The sequence below is a fragment of the Cetorhinus maximus genome, chromosome 8 (genome assembly GCF_964194155.1).
Source record: "Cetorhinus maximus chromosome 8, sCetMax3.hap1.1, whole genome shotgun sequence".
NCBI classification, from domain to species: Eukaryota; Metazoa; Chordata; class Chondrichthyes; order Lamniformes; family Cetorhinidae; genus Cetorhinus; species Cetorhinus maximus.
The window spans coordinates 102,500,017-102,519,426 of NC_135886.1; the positions used below are offsets into that span (position 1 = coordinate 102,500,017).

Here is a 19,410-nt window from a genome sequence, read left to right on the forward strand (position 1 = left end):
AACACAAAAAACAATATAAAAATTTTCTAATTTTATTTTATAAATCCAACTTTAATTTTCATTCGAAGGAATGAAATTTCACATTTGTGAAATTCATTTTTCAGAGAGGTTGCTCAGCGGTAATTAGGCTTACTACACTGTTAAAAACTCAGAATTACTCCTGACTGAACAAGGCTTAAACACTCCCATTGGTCTCTAGTGTGAGAATAGTGGATAATAAGAATCAGAGTCATTAAAGGACAGGAGGCCATTCGACCATTGAGTCGATGTCAGCTCTTTGAAGATTAATCCAATCAATCCCATTCTCCATTCTATCCCCATAGCCCTGCAACTGCCCATCCAATTTCCTTTTAAAGTCACCAATATTCTCCAATTCCAGCACCCTCGTAAGCAGCGAGTTTCAGGTCACTACCGCTTGCTGCCTAAAAGATTCTTCCCCACAACCCCTAAACGGCCCAAGTTCGCAGTGCAGACTCCATCTGCGAAGACTGCAACAGCACCATCCTGTGGAGGAGCAGAGTATCACCAACAGCAACTATTGGATTTCCGCCATCAACTACACCCATGCGGGCACAAAAAGTTGCTGTCGGTTTTACCCAGTAAAAAGGATGAGTGCAAATAGCCTCGCTGTTATCAGTACAGCAAAATCAGGGCCAGATTCTGCATAAATACCTCTGCACAATTCACCAATGTGACACATGAATTCAAGAAAATTGGCACATTATGAATAATTGCAATGATGTCCCTCAGAGACATTTAGTTCACCTGGCTTGCAGGCAATTTCATAAGCATCAAGGGATTATAAAGAGACACTTATGTGAATTGTACCAGTCAGGCAGCAAATGTCAAGGACTTTCTTTCACATATGGACAGCAACGATTGTAATCAACACTGAAGTTGTGCAGGACCCTCATAACTGGACGAGAATATATAATATAAAAGTGAAAGCAACGTTGAAATGTCTCATCTTTATTGTAGTTTTCCATTTGTTTAGGGCCAAGATTCCAATTCGGTCCAATTACACAAGTTGGTTGATTTTGAAAATATGACTAGAATATGGGACAAGTAGTATTGCAGTTTTAGTCTCACCATGCAAATGACATCATTAGCTATCTTCAACTTCATAAACCACAGAAAACTGAAGAAATCAAAATGTTATTGTGGTGAACATGAAGATGAAGCACATCAACACGATACAGTACTGTTTTCATTTGTGTCTTTAGAAATTACTTGAAAAAAACTGCAGGATCTTCTACCTTAGCATGGTTAATGCGCCTGCCCTAAATGTTAACATTTTCTAGATTTCACTGTAATCTCAACAACAAAAGGTGAAACATTGTCAAATGTATTTCTTGGATAATATTTATCCAATTACTAAAATGCAGAAATTCAAGTGCTGTCTAGCAATTTCAGAAACAGTGGAAAACCAAATAAAGGACATTTGTTAAGGAGCAATATTAAGGCTGTTGGACAATTTTATACAATCCAGAAGTGATGTGCAATATGACATTTTAATGACAATATATAAATTGACATCAAAATAAAACTTTATCTAAAAGTACTGTATTTCTTGAAAATAAAAGTAAATAAATAAAATACAAAGTTTAATTAACCATTGTCTCAGAACAAGATCACAGAAAAGCAAAATAGCTCTGAATGTGGCCACCAGTGACTGACCTCCTTACTTCTCTGATCCCATTGCCACCTTGATTAGAATTATTTTGCCCTTTTCAAAATTGCAATGATAAGATTCAACTTTCATGATGTAAACCTGTCTGTGTTTAATGAGATGAATTAGCCTCTGTAACCTTTTTGTAATTGATAAAATCTTATCATTCCATCTTCCAGTGAACCTAATCCTTCGTCTTGATTTGGTAGCGTGATCGCCCAATACTCAAAGTAAAAAATAAGGAAAAGCAAAAACTCTTAAGTTAGTGCAACCTCCAGGAGCTTGCTGCCATTCAAGTCAATTGAAAAAGTCAGATATTGTTGGTTCATACATATTTCATAAGTCTGTTGAGGTAAGTTTTTTCATGACTCTGCGTTGGGCTAAACTTGAAGCTGCAACTGGCTCCAACACCGGACGAAGGGTTTTGTGGTTGAGGGCAGAATATGTAGCAGCCATGGCACCCTAAGGATAAGGATAGATCTTTATTAGGAAACACAACACTGAAATATCATCTTCCTTATTTTAGACCATCAAAATTAAAGTTTTTATTCCTGCACAATTTTGGAAATAGACATTTATGAGGATAAACTGGGGCTGAAAAAAAAAGGGTTCTTCACTCTGATGGATCATTAATTGATCACTGGCAGTTTAATTGCTTACCAGAGTTACATTACACTCTTGGCTGGTATCAATTTCCATAATTACAGGGAAAACATGTTACTTCAACATATCACAGACAAAAACATTTTAGGGAAACTCTTTTTTTTCTGTCCTTGAAATTTTCCCCCCAATAACTCCTGAATATGCCGCTTCTGTGGTGGGGTATAGTACCACTGGAGTCAGCTGCCCCCCAAAGTCCCTCCATCTCATCTGCCCATGTGACTTCTGCCCACTATCACCTGTGTAACACGACAACACATGAACAAGCAGATTTACAGTGAATACTTGTTGTGGATCTCAGCCGCTTTTGTAATCATTTCACTTAACTCATCGCTGGACTGAACAATTTTGGACATATTTAGTGCACTATATTGATATTTTTGAAAAATGTATTACAGCAAAATGCAGCTTTTGATAATTAGTAATAGAAAAAGTCATTAAATTTAACAAATTCCTGTTGCATTTAACTTTTGGAAACTGTGTTGGAAGCAAAATTTTCTACGGAGAAAACAACAGCTAAGAGTACTTTTAGAACTCTCATGTAAAACATGTAAACATACATGGGCTATGCAAGTTTTCATGTTTAAACACAACAGGCAAAGTATCATTTCATCATGTGATAATACCTACTTTTACCAGATGAGGTGCATCCTGTCGATTTAGTTGGAAATGTGGTAGCTGATCCCGGCAAGCTATCCAGGGATGCTTAAGCACCTGTTCTGCTGTGAATCTTTGATGGGGATCAACATGAAGCATATTGGACAATAAATCCTAGAATTGAAGGAAAGTATTAAATAACGAAAAAGCACTCTTCAAAGATAATTGCACAATTGGATACTTTGATATTGACATAAAGTATTTAAAGAATAATTGCAGATTAATTGATGGACATGGCTACTGCATTGAGTTAAAGACTTACTTTTTAACTCAGGGACATTAGTTTAAACCTGGTTCAAGCTGAGTATGAGTGTCTCTGGCAAAACTAAGAGGAGAATAATATGGGAGAGACGAGCAGAATGTTCTCAGTTTAAACAATTGCCCTATAATAACTCACTCACTACTGAACTATTCCTTATATTGATTATATCCAGATCAACATCTCAACTGTCTACCAGAAGCCTGTACCTATACAGAATTAAGCTGCATTAAAAAAAATCCTCATGTCACCTCTGGTTCTTTTACCAATCACCTTAAATTTGTGTCCTCTGGTCACTGACTCTTTAACCACTGGAAGCAGTTTCTCCTTATTTAGTCTATGAAAACAATTCATAGTTTTGAGCATTTGTATCAAAATCTCATAAACCTCTGCCCCAAGGAGAACAACCCCAGTTTCTCCACATACCTGTAGCCCCTCATCCCTGATACACTCCAGTAAACCTCCCTGCACCCTCTCGAAGGCCTTCTCATCCCTCCTAGTGGTGCCTTTAGCTGAAAGCAACACTCCAGCTGTGGCCTAACCAGTGCTGTATGAAAGCTTAGCACAATTTTCTTGTTTTTGTACTCTACATCTATATTTTAAAAATAAGGATCTTGTATGCTTCTTTAATGGCCTTCTCAACTTGTCCTGCCACCTTCAAAGGTTTATGTACAGACACCCCCAAGTCTCTGTGCTCTTGCACCCCTTTTAAAATTGTACCATTTAATTTATATTATTTCTCCTCATTCTTGTTACCAAAATGTATCTCTCACTTTTTGCGACTGAATTCTATTTGCCAGGCCACCCATAACAGAGCTCATGCAAGCAATGTTCTGGTGTGAGCAAAGCCCTGATATAGTAGTCTTCAGTTAGGAAGTTAACATTGAGAATTTGAGGGGGAATGGGGGAAGATTTTTACCCACTGTCTGACAATTCAAGACTGAAGAAGTCCTTTAGCCTGAACATAATGGCCCATTCAACATCATGAGAGAAGTTTCCCCACTTTTAACTTAGGTCTCATTGACTTGTGCCAACACCAAAAAATTCCAATAGTTCCACATTAATCAAACTCAGAACCAACACAAAAGGAAGCAGTCCAATTGCTGAAGCACGGTGTGAATTTTGCTGTTGAGCTGAAATGTACAAGTCTCAAGGCTGCATAATGGTGCTTCTAGGTGCAAAGAAGAAAAGTATTTCTCTCTCAACACTAATACTCACCTTGCCTAATCCTGGATGACAACTCAACTCACTTAAGTGATAACGTAATCAAAACTCACTCAAGGAGAAATGCAGTTTCTGGGATATGCTTTTTTCACCAGTCAATTAACCCACCAACATCACTGGATTACACTTTGCTTACCTTTATTTTCAAAATGTTATGCTTGCAAGCAATTTTTTGGTAACTTAAACGATACGCAATTGTCTGGCATTATAAGTATGTTTTACCTTAGCTGCATCTGAGACTGTATCCCAGTTGCCTCCGCTCAGTGAGAATTTGCCACTTCCTATTCGTAATAAAATTTCTTCTGCAGTATCATTTGGTCCATTGGCAAAAGGAGTATAACTAGTGCATGAGAAAAAAATCAGTGATTTAACAAAAACTCATATGCCTATACCTTCCAATTTTCTTCCCTTTCTTGTGACAGCACTGAATATGGCTCTATGGATGCCAGTTGCCCTCTAATGCCTTTCATCAGTGGCCATGTTTCACACATAAGCCTAATGCAGCCTATGTGTGGCATCACAGCCGAACCTGACCTCATCTCACTTGACGCCCTCAACATGTGCTTAATCAGCAATAGGAAGCTTGGCCAATTATTTCTTCCCAATCTAGGGCCAACTATAGCATTCCGAATGCCACTGCAGCTTGTCGAATGGAGGCAAATTGTGCTCATCTGTGTGGCTCATTTGTACATCATGCCCCAGCCATTAAGAGAAGCAAAGTCATTTATTTTTCTACAATAATTGCCCAATATAGGCTGAAGTCAGTAAAGCTGGAACATCAATCAAGAGCACCAGTAAAGCCCATCTGCGTTTCTTTGGGGTTTTGGGCAAGAGAGGGGGTGGGGGTGTCAGGAAACGAAGTACTTTATGGCTATATTGATAATGTATTTTCAACAATATAAAGACAGCTGCAAAGTAACTTTGAGTACTCTCCTTCCTTCTAAAAGGCACCCTCACTTGCTGCAATCTGCCCCAGACTTGATAGCATTTATCAACAGGGGACTTGCACACCAGCTGTGTTTAAGAGTGAACAGTGCTAAGATGTTCGATCCGATATGCTCAGTTGTACAATTTGTAAAGTTTGAAATAATTGCTGTTTTACACAAATAAAACTTCCTCACCGGTTATGTTTGATGATAAAATATAGTAATTAATATTGAATGGGTGTAAATGTCCATAATTCAGTTTAAAGAGATGTAAAACCAGAAACTGGTAGCCTTTCTTCCAAACCATTTACTAAGTTCAACTTAATTCACCAGATAAAACTGACATAACAGATACAATTAAACTGGAAATTATGTTAATAGCAAATGAATATTTAATGCACTTACACAGCATCCGTTTATTATTCCAGTTTAGATGTTACCCCATTTAAAATAAACAAATCCATTTAATCATTTTAAATGGATAAGCCCACTCTTAAATAGTAAATATAGAAACATCATGAAAGCATGTAAACTATCTGTTCATTAATATCAGCAACAGTACTTTCTAATCTATTTATACCCACACGTCACTACAAGATCACCTGAGCCAAACCTAAAAGGTTCATGCACTGGCCATTACACTGACCAGGATAAATTTACATTCAAAGAGAGTAATGAAAGGATAATTCACTGAAGTAACAGGCTCCTCTTATTAAAGCAATGATTAAAAAATCAACCAAGGTGCAAAGGCAGTGGAAAAAATTCAACTTTTCGAAAAAGTAACACTGCACGATAGCAGTTCATCTGATAACACTTTTTATAGCGAGCGAGGAAAAATTTCAGCGAGCAATGAATGGGGCTAAACTAGGACTGTAGTATACTCAAATACCCTTAGAGATCCAAACTTTCTAAAATGCTTTCAGTTGTATTTTAGCTTGGATTTTGTCATCATTTTACAGATTAGAAAAGCTCACTAAACAGTTTTGGTTTGCTGGGAGTTTTGCTGTTTAATGAAGACTCAAAACCTGAGCAGGAGCATGGACTTTAAGTTACATAAGGTTGAGTAGGCATTTTGGGTGTAGTGGGAAGGGAGGATGCAGCTAACAAGTGAAATACTTGTGGAGACAGAAGACAAGTATGGAATTCCATTGAACATCGAGGAACCTGGCACTGGCCACAACATAGGGAAGATCACTAATTATCATCTCTTATCACATCTGATTATGTATTGCAGGAGAAAGCATGACAAGCTATTCTGGTCTGGAACTTCCTGGGCAGCTAAAGCGAGGTGCAAAGATTTCAGGCAAGGAAAAATTGGGATAAAAAGGAAAAACGTATTTGGAGATTTTACTGGGAGTCCTCACTAAAAACATTCTATGCCAGAACAAAATCAGAAGCAACTAAACAATCTGCGCAAAGGGCAAAACTGCATACTTCCAGGAGCCCATTTAAACGTACTAATTTAAGCACTAATTTTGTCTTCATACTTGGAACTTTCATTTTCACTTCTCTTTCTGCATCATTATAGAGCAGTGGTCCAACATTGTTATTCATTAACAATCTAGGCACCAGAAACACGACGGTCTGCAGCAGTTCAAGGCGGCAGCTCACCACCACCTTCTCAAGGGCACTTAGAGATGGCCAACAAATGCTGGCCTTGCCATCAACACTCATATGCCATGAGGAATTAAGGGCAAGAAACATCAGGTTTGACTTCACATTTTTGTTTAACCACAATCAGAAGAGAATAGTATGGCTTACTCAACAGTACCCAAGATCAAGATAAAGGCAGTAATGTAAAACAAAGTAAATTAAGAGATTTAAACACTAAACTAAATAACACTTCCTAATGTAAAGACAGCTCAATGCAAAACTATTCTGAAACGTATTCAGTTTGCTAAAACTGAAATGATGTTGGAACACCAGAAATCTCCCTCAATTTAAAACACTTCATGAAACACAAAGGTCAATGCAGAAGCCTGATAGCCAAGTCAATTCTGCAAGTTCTCAAAGATCTCGTTTAATATGTTGGAGAAATACTGATCTGAGAATAATACTGAACTGTGACATAACCCTAGATGCAAAGGCCAAATGATGCAACACAAATAAAACCCTGGCGCGTTTAGTTGTACTTACCCAGCCAGCATAGTGTATAGGAGCACTCCAAGGCTCCAGATGTCACAGGCAGCATCATAACCCTGTTGCATAAGAACCTGAAAAGCAACAAAAGGGTGCACTTTCAATAAATTTGTCACAAAAAAAACAAGCCTGATTACTAAAATATTTTTGTCTGATCTGTTATATGTTTCCTTGTTTGAAAAAACCTCGATCATATAGCATCAGTTTTGTTTTCAAAGCAGCTGAAGAGTCTTCAACTTTGTTTATATCTTTTAATTTCTCATTATATCTCCTTTCTTCTCAGGTGAATATCATTTCTGCCATTTAATCAACTCTTGTTCTCCATCAAGCACTTCACAGGCCATTCTATTCATTTCCTTGTGCGTAGTCATTCTTCAATTCTACTCTTTTTTAAATGCTTCTCATTCATAATATCTTTCAGTTCTGAGGAAGGATCTAGACTCAAAACATCATCTCTTCTTTCTCTACAGATGCAACCTGATTGCAGTGCACTCAATGTTTTTGCTTTTTCAACCCTCACGGGTCACAATAAAGTTTAAACCAGTTGTCTTTGAGCACATGGCCACACTTCGCTTTAGCAAATTCTGCGTTATCAATATGTTTCTGATGAGGCATTAAACCAAAGCTCTGTTTGACCATTCAGCTAGCCATGTAAAAATCCCATGACCATATTCAAAGAAGAGCAGGGGAGTTCTCCTGGTGTCCCAGCCAACATACTTTCCTCAATCAACACCAACAAACCAGATCAACTGGCCTGTAATCACACGGTTGCACGTGGAACCTTGTTAAGTGAAAGGGTCGCTTTGCTCCCTACTCCATTGTGACTGCATTTTGTTGTAAAGCACTTTGGGACATTCTGAAGATGTGATAAGGAGACATGTAAATACATTTTTTTTTCATTCACTTGCACATTTAACAAGGTGCTGGTGCAAACAGATACTGGCACTTTGATTTAGAGTTTTCCACAAAGGTGGTGGTATGTTAAGAAAAGCCCTTTCCAAACACACAAACTCTCAAATTCAAACAAGGCAAATGAAAAATAAAGAAACAGAAAATAGGACAGTTTTCTGGCCTTGGTTAAAAAAAAAGCTTGCAATCATACAGTGCCTTTCATGATCTCAGGACACACTGAAGTTCTTTACAGACAAGGAAGCATTTTGGAAGTGTAGTCACTGCTGTTAAGTAGAAAAGTCAGCAGACAATTGGCACAATGTCCTACAAATAACAATGTGATAATAGCAATGGGCCAAATCTTGCTGAAATGATGCGTTTCGTGATGTACCAAATTGGTTCGATCTTTTCTTGCAATCTTCAGCTCAAATTTAATCTTCACCATATCTTGCTGGAGTGCAAGCTGACAATGTAGCATCTGGGACTTTAATGAAAAACTGATTCAACAAGGTATCTCCTTAACCCAAGAGATTTAAGAGTTGAAAAAGAAACAAAAGGAATGACAGAGGAGGAGGATGAATTAGTCAAATCAGATACAGGAAAACTGAGAAGAGAGCTGGAAAGGAAAAGAAAGAAAAACGTTTAAAATTTGAAATTAAAATCTCTAACAATTCAATACCTGAAGGAATAAGATTCAGCAGATTAAATTGTTCATTTTCTCAGCCAGGGAGATTGACTAGCATTACATTGATTATTATGCTGTGAAAAAGATATTTAAGCTCTTAATTATGAGCCCTAACTTTCTACAGTGAGTTTAAAATGGGCAATTAATGGACAAGTCCAGCAAAAATAACTAGAAGGCTAAGGGTGAGATGATGCTTACGAGACACAAATGGTAAAATGACATAAATCAATCAACAAGTCTGGAAATACACACCTCGGCCTCTGAAAGTGCTGGCCAATTTGGACATGCATGTTGTAAGTGCACTGTTAAGTTTCAAGGAAGGTTTGGTCCAATATATTTCAATTACATGGGTTGGGGGCTAAATATTGATCAGAGCACTGGGAGAACTCCCCTCGTCATCTTCAACTACTGACAATGGGATCTCTTATATCCACTTGAGAAAGCAGACAGATACTCGGGATAATACGTCATCTGAGAAACAGCAATTCCAGTAGCGTAGTCCCGCCCTCAATACTACTCTGAAGTATCATCTTAGCTTCTGTGCTGAACAAGCTGCTGGAATGGGACATCAACTCAAAAATTTCTACCTGAAAAGCAAGAGTCTTACCACTAAGAAAGTGTACGTTGGCTACATCGCCAAGGCTCAGGCAGTGCATGGTCCATATGAAGTAGCTTGGGGATGGAGTAATATCATCTCAGTTACATTTTGATATAAGCTAGTTTTCATCTAGGGCAGTCCAAGTAAACTGCAGTTCAGGGGAAATCTGTAGACCATTCAGCACCTGAGCTACTTGATTATTTTAACTCTTGCTAGATTCTTTTGTTCTAATCTTACACCTTCTTGACTTCCATTTGGCGCTGTTAGGTCATGTGGCAGTTCCACTCTTTAGAATAGTAAGTAAAAGGTTATAACAACTGATTATAAACTTATCCCAGGTTTCAGGTGAGGGGACTGGCAACTCTCAACAGTTTATTAATAAAGTATTAGTTTAAGTACAGGAGGTAAAGAGGGATGTTGGCATACCTCAGGAGCCACAAAGTTGGCTGTGTAACACGGGGTCATAAGCAGGCCATTTTCACCACGCAGCTGTTTAGCAAAGCCAAAGTCACATATCCGGATAGATTCAGGATCACCAGATTCATCCATATACAAAATATTACTTGGCTTTAAGTCCCTATGCACAACCTTTATATCAAAAATAACAGATTATTCAAACATTAAATGAGATATTGAAAGATAGTTTCTATCATAGGAACATTATGAAAAGTTACAACAAGTCTTACAGAGAGATCCCTCTTGATGAAATTCTGCAGTCTGAACAGGAAATTCAATGGTGGGGTCATGGTCCAGGGAGAGGTAGGAGGAGGTGTCTGCGAGTTGACGCTCAGCATCTGCGAGGTAGAGGTCAGTGCGCCAGACAATAATCCACCCACGGTGGTTGACAGGGCCCTCAACCGTGTCCAGCCCATCTCCCGCGCATCCGCCCTCACACCTTCTTCTCCCTCCCAGAAACATGATAGGGTCCCCCTTGTCCTCACTTATCACCCCAACAGCCTCCGCATTCAAAGGATCATCCTCCGCCATTTCCGCCAACTCCAGTATAATGCCACCACCAAACACATCTTCCCTTCACCACCCCCCCCTCACCCCCGGCAGTATTCCGTAGGGATCGTTCCCTCCGTGACACCCTGGTCCACTCCTCCATCACCCCCTACACCTCAACCCCCTCCCACGGCACCTTCCCATGCAACCGCAGAAGGTGCAACACCTGCCCCTTCACTTCCTCTCTCCTCACCGTCCAAGGGCCCAAACACTCCTTTCAAGTGAAGCAGCATTTCACTTGCACTTCCCTCAATTTAGTCTACTGCATTCGTTGCTTCCAATGCGGTTTCCTCTACATTGGAGAGATCAAACGCAGACTGGGTGACCGCTTTGCAGAATACCTTCGGTCTGTCCGCAAGCATTACCCAGACCTCCCTGTCGCTTGCCATTTCAACACTCCACCGTGCTCTCATGTCCACATGTCCGTCCTTGGCTTGCTGCATTGTTCCAGTGAAGCTTAACGCAAACTGGAGAAACAGCACCTCATCTTCCGACTAGGCACTTTACAGCCTTCCGGACTGAATATTGTGTTCAACAATTTTAGATCATGAACTCCCTCCTCCATCCCCACCCCCTTTCCGATCCCCTTTTTTTTTCCAATAATTTATATAGATTTTTCTTTTCCCACCTATTTCCATTATTTTTAAATGTATTTCCATCCATTGTTTTATCTCTACCTTTTAGCCTTTCTTGATTCCTTCACCCCACCCCACCCCCACTAGGGCTATCTGTACCTTGCTTGTCCTGCTTTCTACCCTTAATTAGCACATTCCTTAGATAATATCACCACCTCCAACACCTCTTTGTCCTTTTGTCTGTGACATCCTTTGGTTATCTCCACCTATCACTGGCCCTCTATCCAGTTCTACTTGTCCCACCCCCCCTTAAACCAGCCTATATTTCACCTCTCTTCTATTTTTACTTAGTTCTGTTGAAAGGTCATTCGGACTCAAAACGTTAACTGTGTTCCTCTCCGCAGATGCTGTCAGACCTGCTGAGTTTTTCCAGGTTTTTTTGTGTTTGAGTTGAAACTGTTGTTCAGCCACTGAATAGCACAGCAGGCTCAAGGGGTGGCCTATCCCCAACCTATTTATTTCACTTTCCTTCTAAAAGTCATTGTGTGCAATATGAAAAAAAATTCAAATAGCTTCCTTTAAGGGCTCACCACTACCTCCAAGGACAAATAGAGGTGAGCAACAAATGCTGGCCTTGCACTTAAAGAATTAACAAAAATGCAAGGCGCTGTATTCAAGTCGTTCAAGACAAAGAATCAGAACATATTTTATTGGCATTTATAAATGTGCATTTTTAACAGTGAAACAAAAACTTAAAACACAAGAATGCTGCACATGTAGGCTAAGGCTCTAAGGAATTATGATCTGCTACAGGCTTAATGACTTACCCCTTGGCAGTGAAGATATTCTACTGTTTTTGTTATTGTGAATAGCACAGCACTGGCTTCTCGTTCAGAAAAGTACTTCTGCCGAAGGAGCCTATCGAGCAGCTCACCCCCTTTCAATAGCTCGCTGACAAGGTAAACATATCGGCCATCATCATACACCTGTGCATGCAAAACAGCCAACATCGAATTACACCATAATTTCCAATTTAGGGTCCTTCCTAAATAAACTTTAAATTTAAACAAATATATTTGCAGCACTATTTACACAAAATATAGCAATCCCACTATAGTTTAAACTCACATTCGACAGGCTGACACAGAGTTGATAATACGTTTTGGAAAAAACTAGGTGTGCATTTTTAAAATTAACCAAAAGCAGCCAAAATTAATTATGTACAGGTACAAACATTTATGCACTTGCACAAACAGACATTTACACATTAACAATTCATTTGCACAAACAATCATGAGCGTAGATTTATTCAGTTACAAACATTCAGAGTCCAGCACCCCTGCCCCCACCCCAGAGTCCAGTGGCCTGCACCCCTCCCCACCCCCAGGTTCTTGCTGCCTGCCTCGCTCACAGAGTCCAGTGGGCTGCCCCAACATCCCCCAACCTCCCCAAAGTCCAGACTCCATTGCTTTTGAATACCATTTCTCGTCACATTTCTGTTCAACATTTGGACAGATATAGCACAAGGATTGCTTTAGGGTTTGCGCATTTCTTTATATTATGCCTTAAACTCCAATGACCAAGTGATGTTATTGTTTGGAGGGATTGGGGGGGGGGGGGTGCGCAGGGCAGAGGGCGGTGGCGGATACTTAATTCGAGGAGACAAAGTTACTGGAAGATATATCCCAAATTTTACCAGTTACAATTTTCCAAGAGGAATTACCTTTTGTCATGGACACTTTAACCACAGAAAATGGTTCACCTTCATGGACTAAGAGCATTCTGCAAGAATCTGTGTTTTAAGAGATACTGTCCATTAAAGGATTAATGCAGCACTGATTGCTATTCCTAGAAAAAGCATCCTTTTAGAAGAAAAGATATTTAAGCAGTTTAAAGATGCTGGAAAGCTCTCGACCCTGGTGGGCTGCGTACAAAGGGGGTCACATGGCAGTTTATGGCTCTGGCCATGACAAAAGGCAATTCCGCTTGAAAAATTGTTACTGGAAAACTGTTTTTAAAAGTTGGTTTTGCTTTGAGAAGAAAAAGGACTAACTGCTTATGAAAGGAAGACAGCAGCCTTTTTGCAGTCCAGAGCCAGCCCACAGTCAGAAATGAATATAAGCTGCTTCTAAATTTCTCCATGCTGGAAAAGAGTACCTCCAAGTGCTCCTCAAGTTCGCCTGAAAAGCAGTGCAAGAGTAATGGACTATTTGGCAGATCAGTGCTGAAAGACCAACTGTATACCCCGGATGCCACTTCAAGCACTCCACCATCTCTGCTTTTCCCTCGAAGCAATGACTTTTAACATTTAGCAGAGTTCCCCTATTTTTTTTGGTGGATGGGGCAGGGTTGGTGAGGGGGCAGGCACGAGGCTGGGTGAGTAAGCAGGGGTGGGTGATTGCATGAAGGAGCGGAAGCGGGTGGGAGGGAGGGAGGAGGAGTGCATGGGAGGGAGGGGTGCATCATATTCCATACTGGATGTGAATAAGCTTTGCCGTTTATTGAAAGGGGCCTGGTTCAGGTCTCTTTCAGAGTAGGTTGGCAGGCAGAACTCATGAGGTTTATGCATCACTGTCAAAAGAGGTTTCTGTTTATTATGATGTAGTAAAAAAGGCTCCCTGAGGCGTACAGGCAGAAATTTCGAAATGTAAGGAAACAGCCTGAGCAGACCTATACTGAATTTGAGAGGGTAAAGCAAAGTAATTTTGACCGCTGGTTGTGGGCATTAAAGATAAAGATGTTTTAAGCTTTTAGGGAAATAATTCTCCTGGAAGAGTTTAAAAATTCATTTCCTCCAGTAGTTAGAACCCATGTTGAAGACCAGAGGGTTAAAACAACTAGACAGGCAGCGGAGATGGCTGTTGATTATGAGCTTGTCCATAAATCCAAACCCTTTGTCCATCACCGTAACAAACCCGAGAAGGATAAAAGATGGGAAGGTGAAAGGAAGGCAAGTAGCCAGGGAAGAGAAGTTGGGAATACACTGGAAACTTCTCTCAGATCAGAAAGGAAGGTGCTGAGGGTAGAAGTGATATTCGAAAGCTTATGTGCTTCCATTGTAGCAAAGTTGGACACATTCGTGCAGATTGTTGGAAGTTGTGCGAGGAATCATACATATTGGGCTATGTATGGGCAATTCAGGAAAAGGAGCCCTGATTGAAAATACAACAGATCAAGTTATAGCATTAACTGTAGCTGCGAAACTGAATGTGAACACTGCTGAGAGTTCAGGAGAGTTGAATGAGATACATGAGAGTTAAAGAATTTTTGTCCAGCAGAAAAGTAACCCCATATCCCTCAAATGAGACAGCTAAACCTATAATCATATTAAGAGATACAGGAGCCACTCGAACACTTTTGCTGGGGAAAGGTATAAGTTTCCCCCAGAAAGAGCTTTAAAAGTTTTAATAAATGGTATTGGCAAAGAGTATATACCCGTACCTTTGTACCAGGTGCACTCAGAGTGTGACTTAATGTCTGGGACAGTGACAGCAGGGGTTGTTCAGAAGCTATCCATAGAAGGAATTAACTCACTCTTGGGAAACGATTTAGCTGGAGCGAAGGTAGGAGCTTCGCCCATAATTACAGAAAGCATAACTGAGGTGAAAGAGATGAAACACTTACAGGAAAAGGTTCCAGAAATTTTTCCTCCTTCTTGTGTAATGACCCAAGCAAAGTCCATCATCGGAAGTCAAAGTAATACCACAGGCAGATGTTTGGTTATCTGAAACTTTCTTTAAAGGCTTAGATAATCCAAAAGAGATGTATAATAAATCTTCTCTAGTTGAGGCTCAACAAGCTGATCCAGAGTTAACTAAGATAGCACAATCAGCCCAAACTGAAGCTGAAGGTGAGGGAGTTCCAGAACATTTTATATTAAAAATGGGATACTAATGAGAAAGTAGAGGCCTCCTCATAGACCAGCAGATGAAGAGTAGACGGTTGTTCATCAGATAGTTGTACCGCCCAAATATCAGAGAGAGATATTACGGATAGCACATGAAATTCCTATGGCGGGATATGTAGGGATACGGAAAACCGACAATTTTACTGGCCAGGTCATCACAAGGACGTGGTACAGTTTTGTAAAACGTGACATACATGCCAGATGGTGGGAAAACCACAACATACAAAGGTGCCTGCACCTTTAATTCCCATGCCAGTTTTTGGGAAACCATTGAGTGGGGTGTTGGCAGACTATGTGGGACCATTGCTGAGAATGAAAGTGGGACGTCATTGCATCCTTGCTATTGTGGATGTGACTGCTCGATTTCGAGAGGTTATCCCTTTAAGAATGATTACAGCTAAAGCAGTGGTAGAGGAGTTAACCCAATTTTTTACTCGATACGGTTTACCAATGGAGATCCAGTCGGAACAATGTTTCATTCTTAAGTCTAAACTTATTCAAAACATAATGAGTAGTTTGGGTATAAAACAGTTCAAGCCCAAAGCATATCATTCACAGGCACAGGAAGCCTTAGAGACATACCACCAAATTGCAAAACAATGCTTAAAGCATATTGTCATGAATATCCCCGTGATTGGGGCAAAGAACTGGACTTTCTTTTATTTGCTACCCGAGATTCACCAAATGCATCTACTGGCCTTTTTAGCTACTTAGCCCTTTTTTGAATTAATTTATGGACATGAGATGAGGTCCTCTGAAATTACTCAAAGAAAAGTTTTTAGGACAGAGGGATGAATCCCCTGTTAGCTTGTGTCTGTGTTCCAGAAACAGCTCACGGGAGTCTGAAAATTGGCTCAAGAAGTTTCATAAACAAAGGTGAAAGAATGAGCAGATAAGCAAGCTATGACCCAAACACTGCAACCAGGGGTGAAGTGTTAGCGTTATGGCCTTTACAGGGGAAACCTCTGAAAGCACGGTTCAGTGGTCCATACAAGGTAGTTAGGACAATTGCTAAAGTAAATTATTTGTAGGGCACCCCAGATGGTAGAAAGAAGAAGCGGCTGTGTCATGTCAATATGTTGAAACAATACCACCGTAAAGAGGGTAAGAAGGAGAAGATCTAGTGAGGTTTCTTACAGAATTTAAAGGAATCTATAGGGACAAACAAGGATGTACAACCTTAGCCATACATTATGTAGATGTAGGAGAATCCCCTTCTATAAAACAGCATCCTTATCACTTAAGGCCAGAGAGGCAGGCTTAGGTGAAGGCAGAGATCCAGTACATGTTGGAAGGTCACTTCATTGAATCCAGCCAAAGCAGCTGGAGTTCCCCTGTTGTGTTAGTGCATAAGCCAGATGGTACAACCAGATTCTGTATAGACTACAGAAAGGTCAATGTAGTAACAAAAGCAGATTCCTACCCAATTCCTCACTTGGAAGGCTGTATTGGCAGAGTTGGCAGTGCCATGTTTCCTACCAAAAAAGGTCTGTTAAAGGGATATTAGCAAGTTCCTTTAACACCCAAAGCAAAAATAATATCAGTCTTCGTCACGCCAGTCTTTTCCAATGCTGAGTGATGCCAGTCGGGCTAAAAAGACACCCCAGCGACTTTTCAGAGGCTAATGAAGCAAGTGGTAGATGGTGTTCCTAATTACGTGGTTTATCTTGATCTACTCATATATATTGACACTTGGAAATCCCACTTACAACACGGTCCTTAGATGGCACCTTCCAAACCCATGAAGGACAAGGGCAACAGACACATGGGAACACCACCACCTGGAAGTCCCCCTCCAAGCCACTAATGATCCTGACTTTGAAATATACTGCCACTCCTTCATTGTCGCTGGATCAAAATCCTGGAACTCTCTCCCTAACAGCACTGTGGGTGTGCTTACACCACATGGGCTGCAGTGGTTCAAGAAGGCAGTTCACCATCACCTTCTCAAGGGCAATTAGGGGTGGGCAATAAATGCTGGCCTAGACAGCGACTCCCACATCCCATGAACAAATTTTAAAAAAAGCTGATTTGGTAATAAACTTTGCAAAGGTAAATTCAAGTAACTTATCTAGGACATCATAGGACAAGGACAAGTGTTGCCAAGAACAGCAAAAGTACAGGCATTGGTGGAGTTCCCTGCCCCTAAAACTAAGCAGAAGATGATCATGAAGTTTTTGGGGATGTGTAGGTTTTACCACAACTTTGTACCAAATTTCAGTACCATAGCTGTCCATTGCCGGACTTGCTGCAAAAGAAAGTCAAGATAGTATGCGCAGGGCAATGCCAAGCATCTTTTGATCAAAATTGCTTTCAGCCTTTCAATGAACCAGTGTTGACTGCTCCAAATTTCACAAAACCCTTCAAAGCAGCAATCGATGCTAATGACCTGGGGGTAGGCGCAGTCCTATTACAAGATGGTGAATTGGGCATAGAAAAGGTCAGTGGGATACTTTTCCAAAAAGCTGAATCAACACGAAAAAAGATACTCTGCAGTGGAAAAGGAAACCCTGGGCTGTTAGCTCAAACATATTAACGTGCATGTCTGCCATGGATACAGGGAGACACTGGTATATACTGATCACAACCAGTTAGCCTTTGTGGAAAAATTTAAAAACAGAATGCCAGACTATTTCGGTGGAGTTTATTATTACAGCCTTATCACTTAAAGACTGTCCACATTGCGGGGAAAAACAATGTAATTGCTGATGCTTTGTCTATGTCATGAAGCTATTAATGTATGTAATATTTTGGTAAATATTTTTCTTTTAAAATATAGGTTTAGTCTGCAGGTATGTCTTAATTGGATTAAAGCCAGCTAGATATGTACTAGTTTTGATATGTAAGAGAGATGGCGTGTATTTGCATTTTTTGAATAGAGCATTCAAGAAGTGGGGCGAAAACTTGACGCCTTTCTAACAGCTACCAAGCAATATGTTTATATTACTAATAAAATTGGTACAATGAATGGGGTTTCATTGTTAAAATGTAAAGTTCAAAGAGACTACTGAGACAATGAGAATGTGAATTCAATCAGTGGTGGTACTTCAGTTTTCAGGTGTGCAGGCAGAATCAATGTAAGATCGAAAGGCAGCTGCAAGCCTCCAACTGGCTCCACAGTGAAAAGAACCTCATTTTGAATTCTTAAGGTGAAAATGCTTTGCCTGGTGTTTGGTTAAGTCTATGGGTTGCTGTAGCCTTAATGGAGATTAATTTGGGAATTTGTTAAAAGTTATGATAGTAGTAATTTGTAGCCATGTGTCCATATATTTTAACCTGCGTAGATTAATAAAATGTTTCATTTAGTTAATGTAAAACCTTGAGAACTAGTGGTCTGATTCCCGCATTTAGAGTCGCATCTCAAACATAACACTTAAAATTATTGGTTATGACAGTTGTTTAAAGTTTTCCTCTGGGATTTTTAAAATAACTCCACTTTACCAACTGCATCAGTTATAACAGCCTTAAATTTGCGAAAGGCCAAAAATGAGAGAGAATAATTGTATTAGGCTTTACATAAAAAGTGAACGAATGATGTGTGGGTGTGTTTTAGTATTTTTGTTTATGTTTTATTACAGTTTGTCATGAAATGCATATGAATATGGCATTGCCTTTCTCCAAGGCAGAAGTATCATGAACACTTTAATCACAGATAATGGTTCATCTTCAAGGACAAAGAACATTCTATAAGAATTTGTTTTTAAAATGCACTGTCCCTTAAAGGGTTAATGCAGGACTCTGATTGCTATTCCTGAAAAAAACATCCTTTTACAAGAAAAGGTAATTAAGCAGTTTTAAAAAAGCTAGAAACCTCTTGACCCTGGCAGATTGTGTACAAAATGGTAACTTATAACTCTGAAATAAACCATGCCTGGAAAAAGGAGTGTTTAAAAGTCGGTTTTGGTTTTGCTTTGAAAAGAAAAAGGACCAACTGCTTATGAAAGGACGACAGCAGCCTTTTTGCACTCCTGAGCCTGTCCACAGATGTTCCTCAGTTGCTATGTGCTGGATTGGAGAATCTGCAAATGTTCCTCCAGTCTGCCTCAGAAGCAGTGCAAGAGTCATCAACTGTTTCGCAGATCAGCACTAAGAGAACAATCGTGTAACTCGGACGCCATTTCAAGGACTTCATCTTTTCTTTTCCTTTGAACCACTGACTTATAACCTTAGGCAGAGTTCCTCTATTGTTATTGTTTATTTTTTTGGTGTGTGTGT

General features: G+C 39.9%; 1 protein-coding gene across 4 annotated transcripts in view; it reads right to left on the minus strand.

Moving 5' to 3' along the window:
- Positions 1 to 953: 953 nt before the first annotated feature.
- The window catches only part of LOC144683844 (ribosomal protein S6 kinase alpha-6), a 158,957-nt gene continuing 140,500 nt past the window's right edge, over positions 954 to 19,410 (minus strand). For all 4 annotated transcript variants that reach the window (XM_078547339.1, XM_078547338.1, XM_078547341.1 and 1 more), the window contains 6 exons: positions 12,116 to 12,274; positions 10,135 to 10,296; positions 7,532 to 7,608; positions 4,692 to 4,809; positions 2,960 to 3,100; positions 954 to 2,131 (listed from right to left, as the gene is read on the minus strand). In XM_078547339.1, the coding sequence (XP_078403465.1) occupies positions 2,006 to 2,131; positions 2,960 to 3,100; positions 4,692 to 4,809; positions 7,532 to 7,608; positions 10,135 to 10,296; positions 12,116 to 12,274 (783 nt within the window). In that variant the 3' untranslated portion in view covers positions 954 to 2,005. The remainder of the gene's footprint in view (positions 2,132 to 2,959; positions 3,101 to 4,691; positions 4,810 to 7,531; positions 7,609 to 10,134; positions 10,297 to 12,115; positions 12,275 to 19,410) is intronic.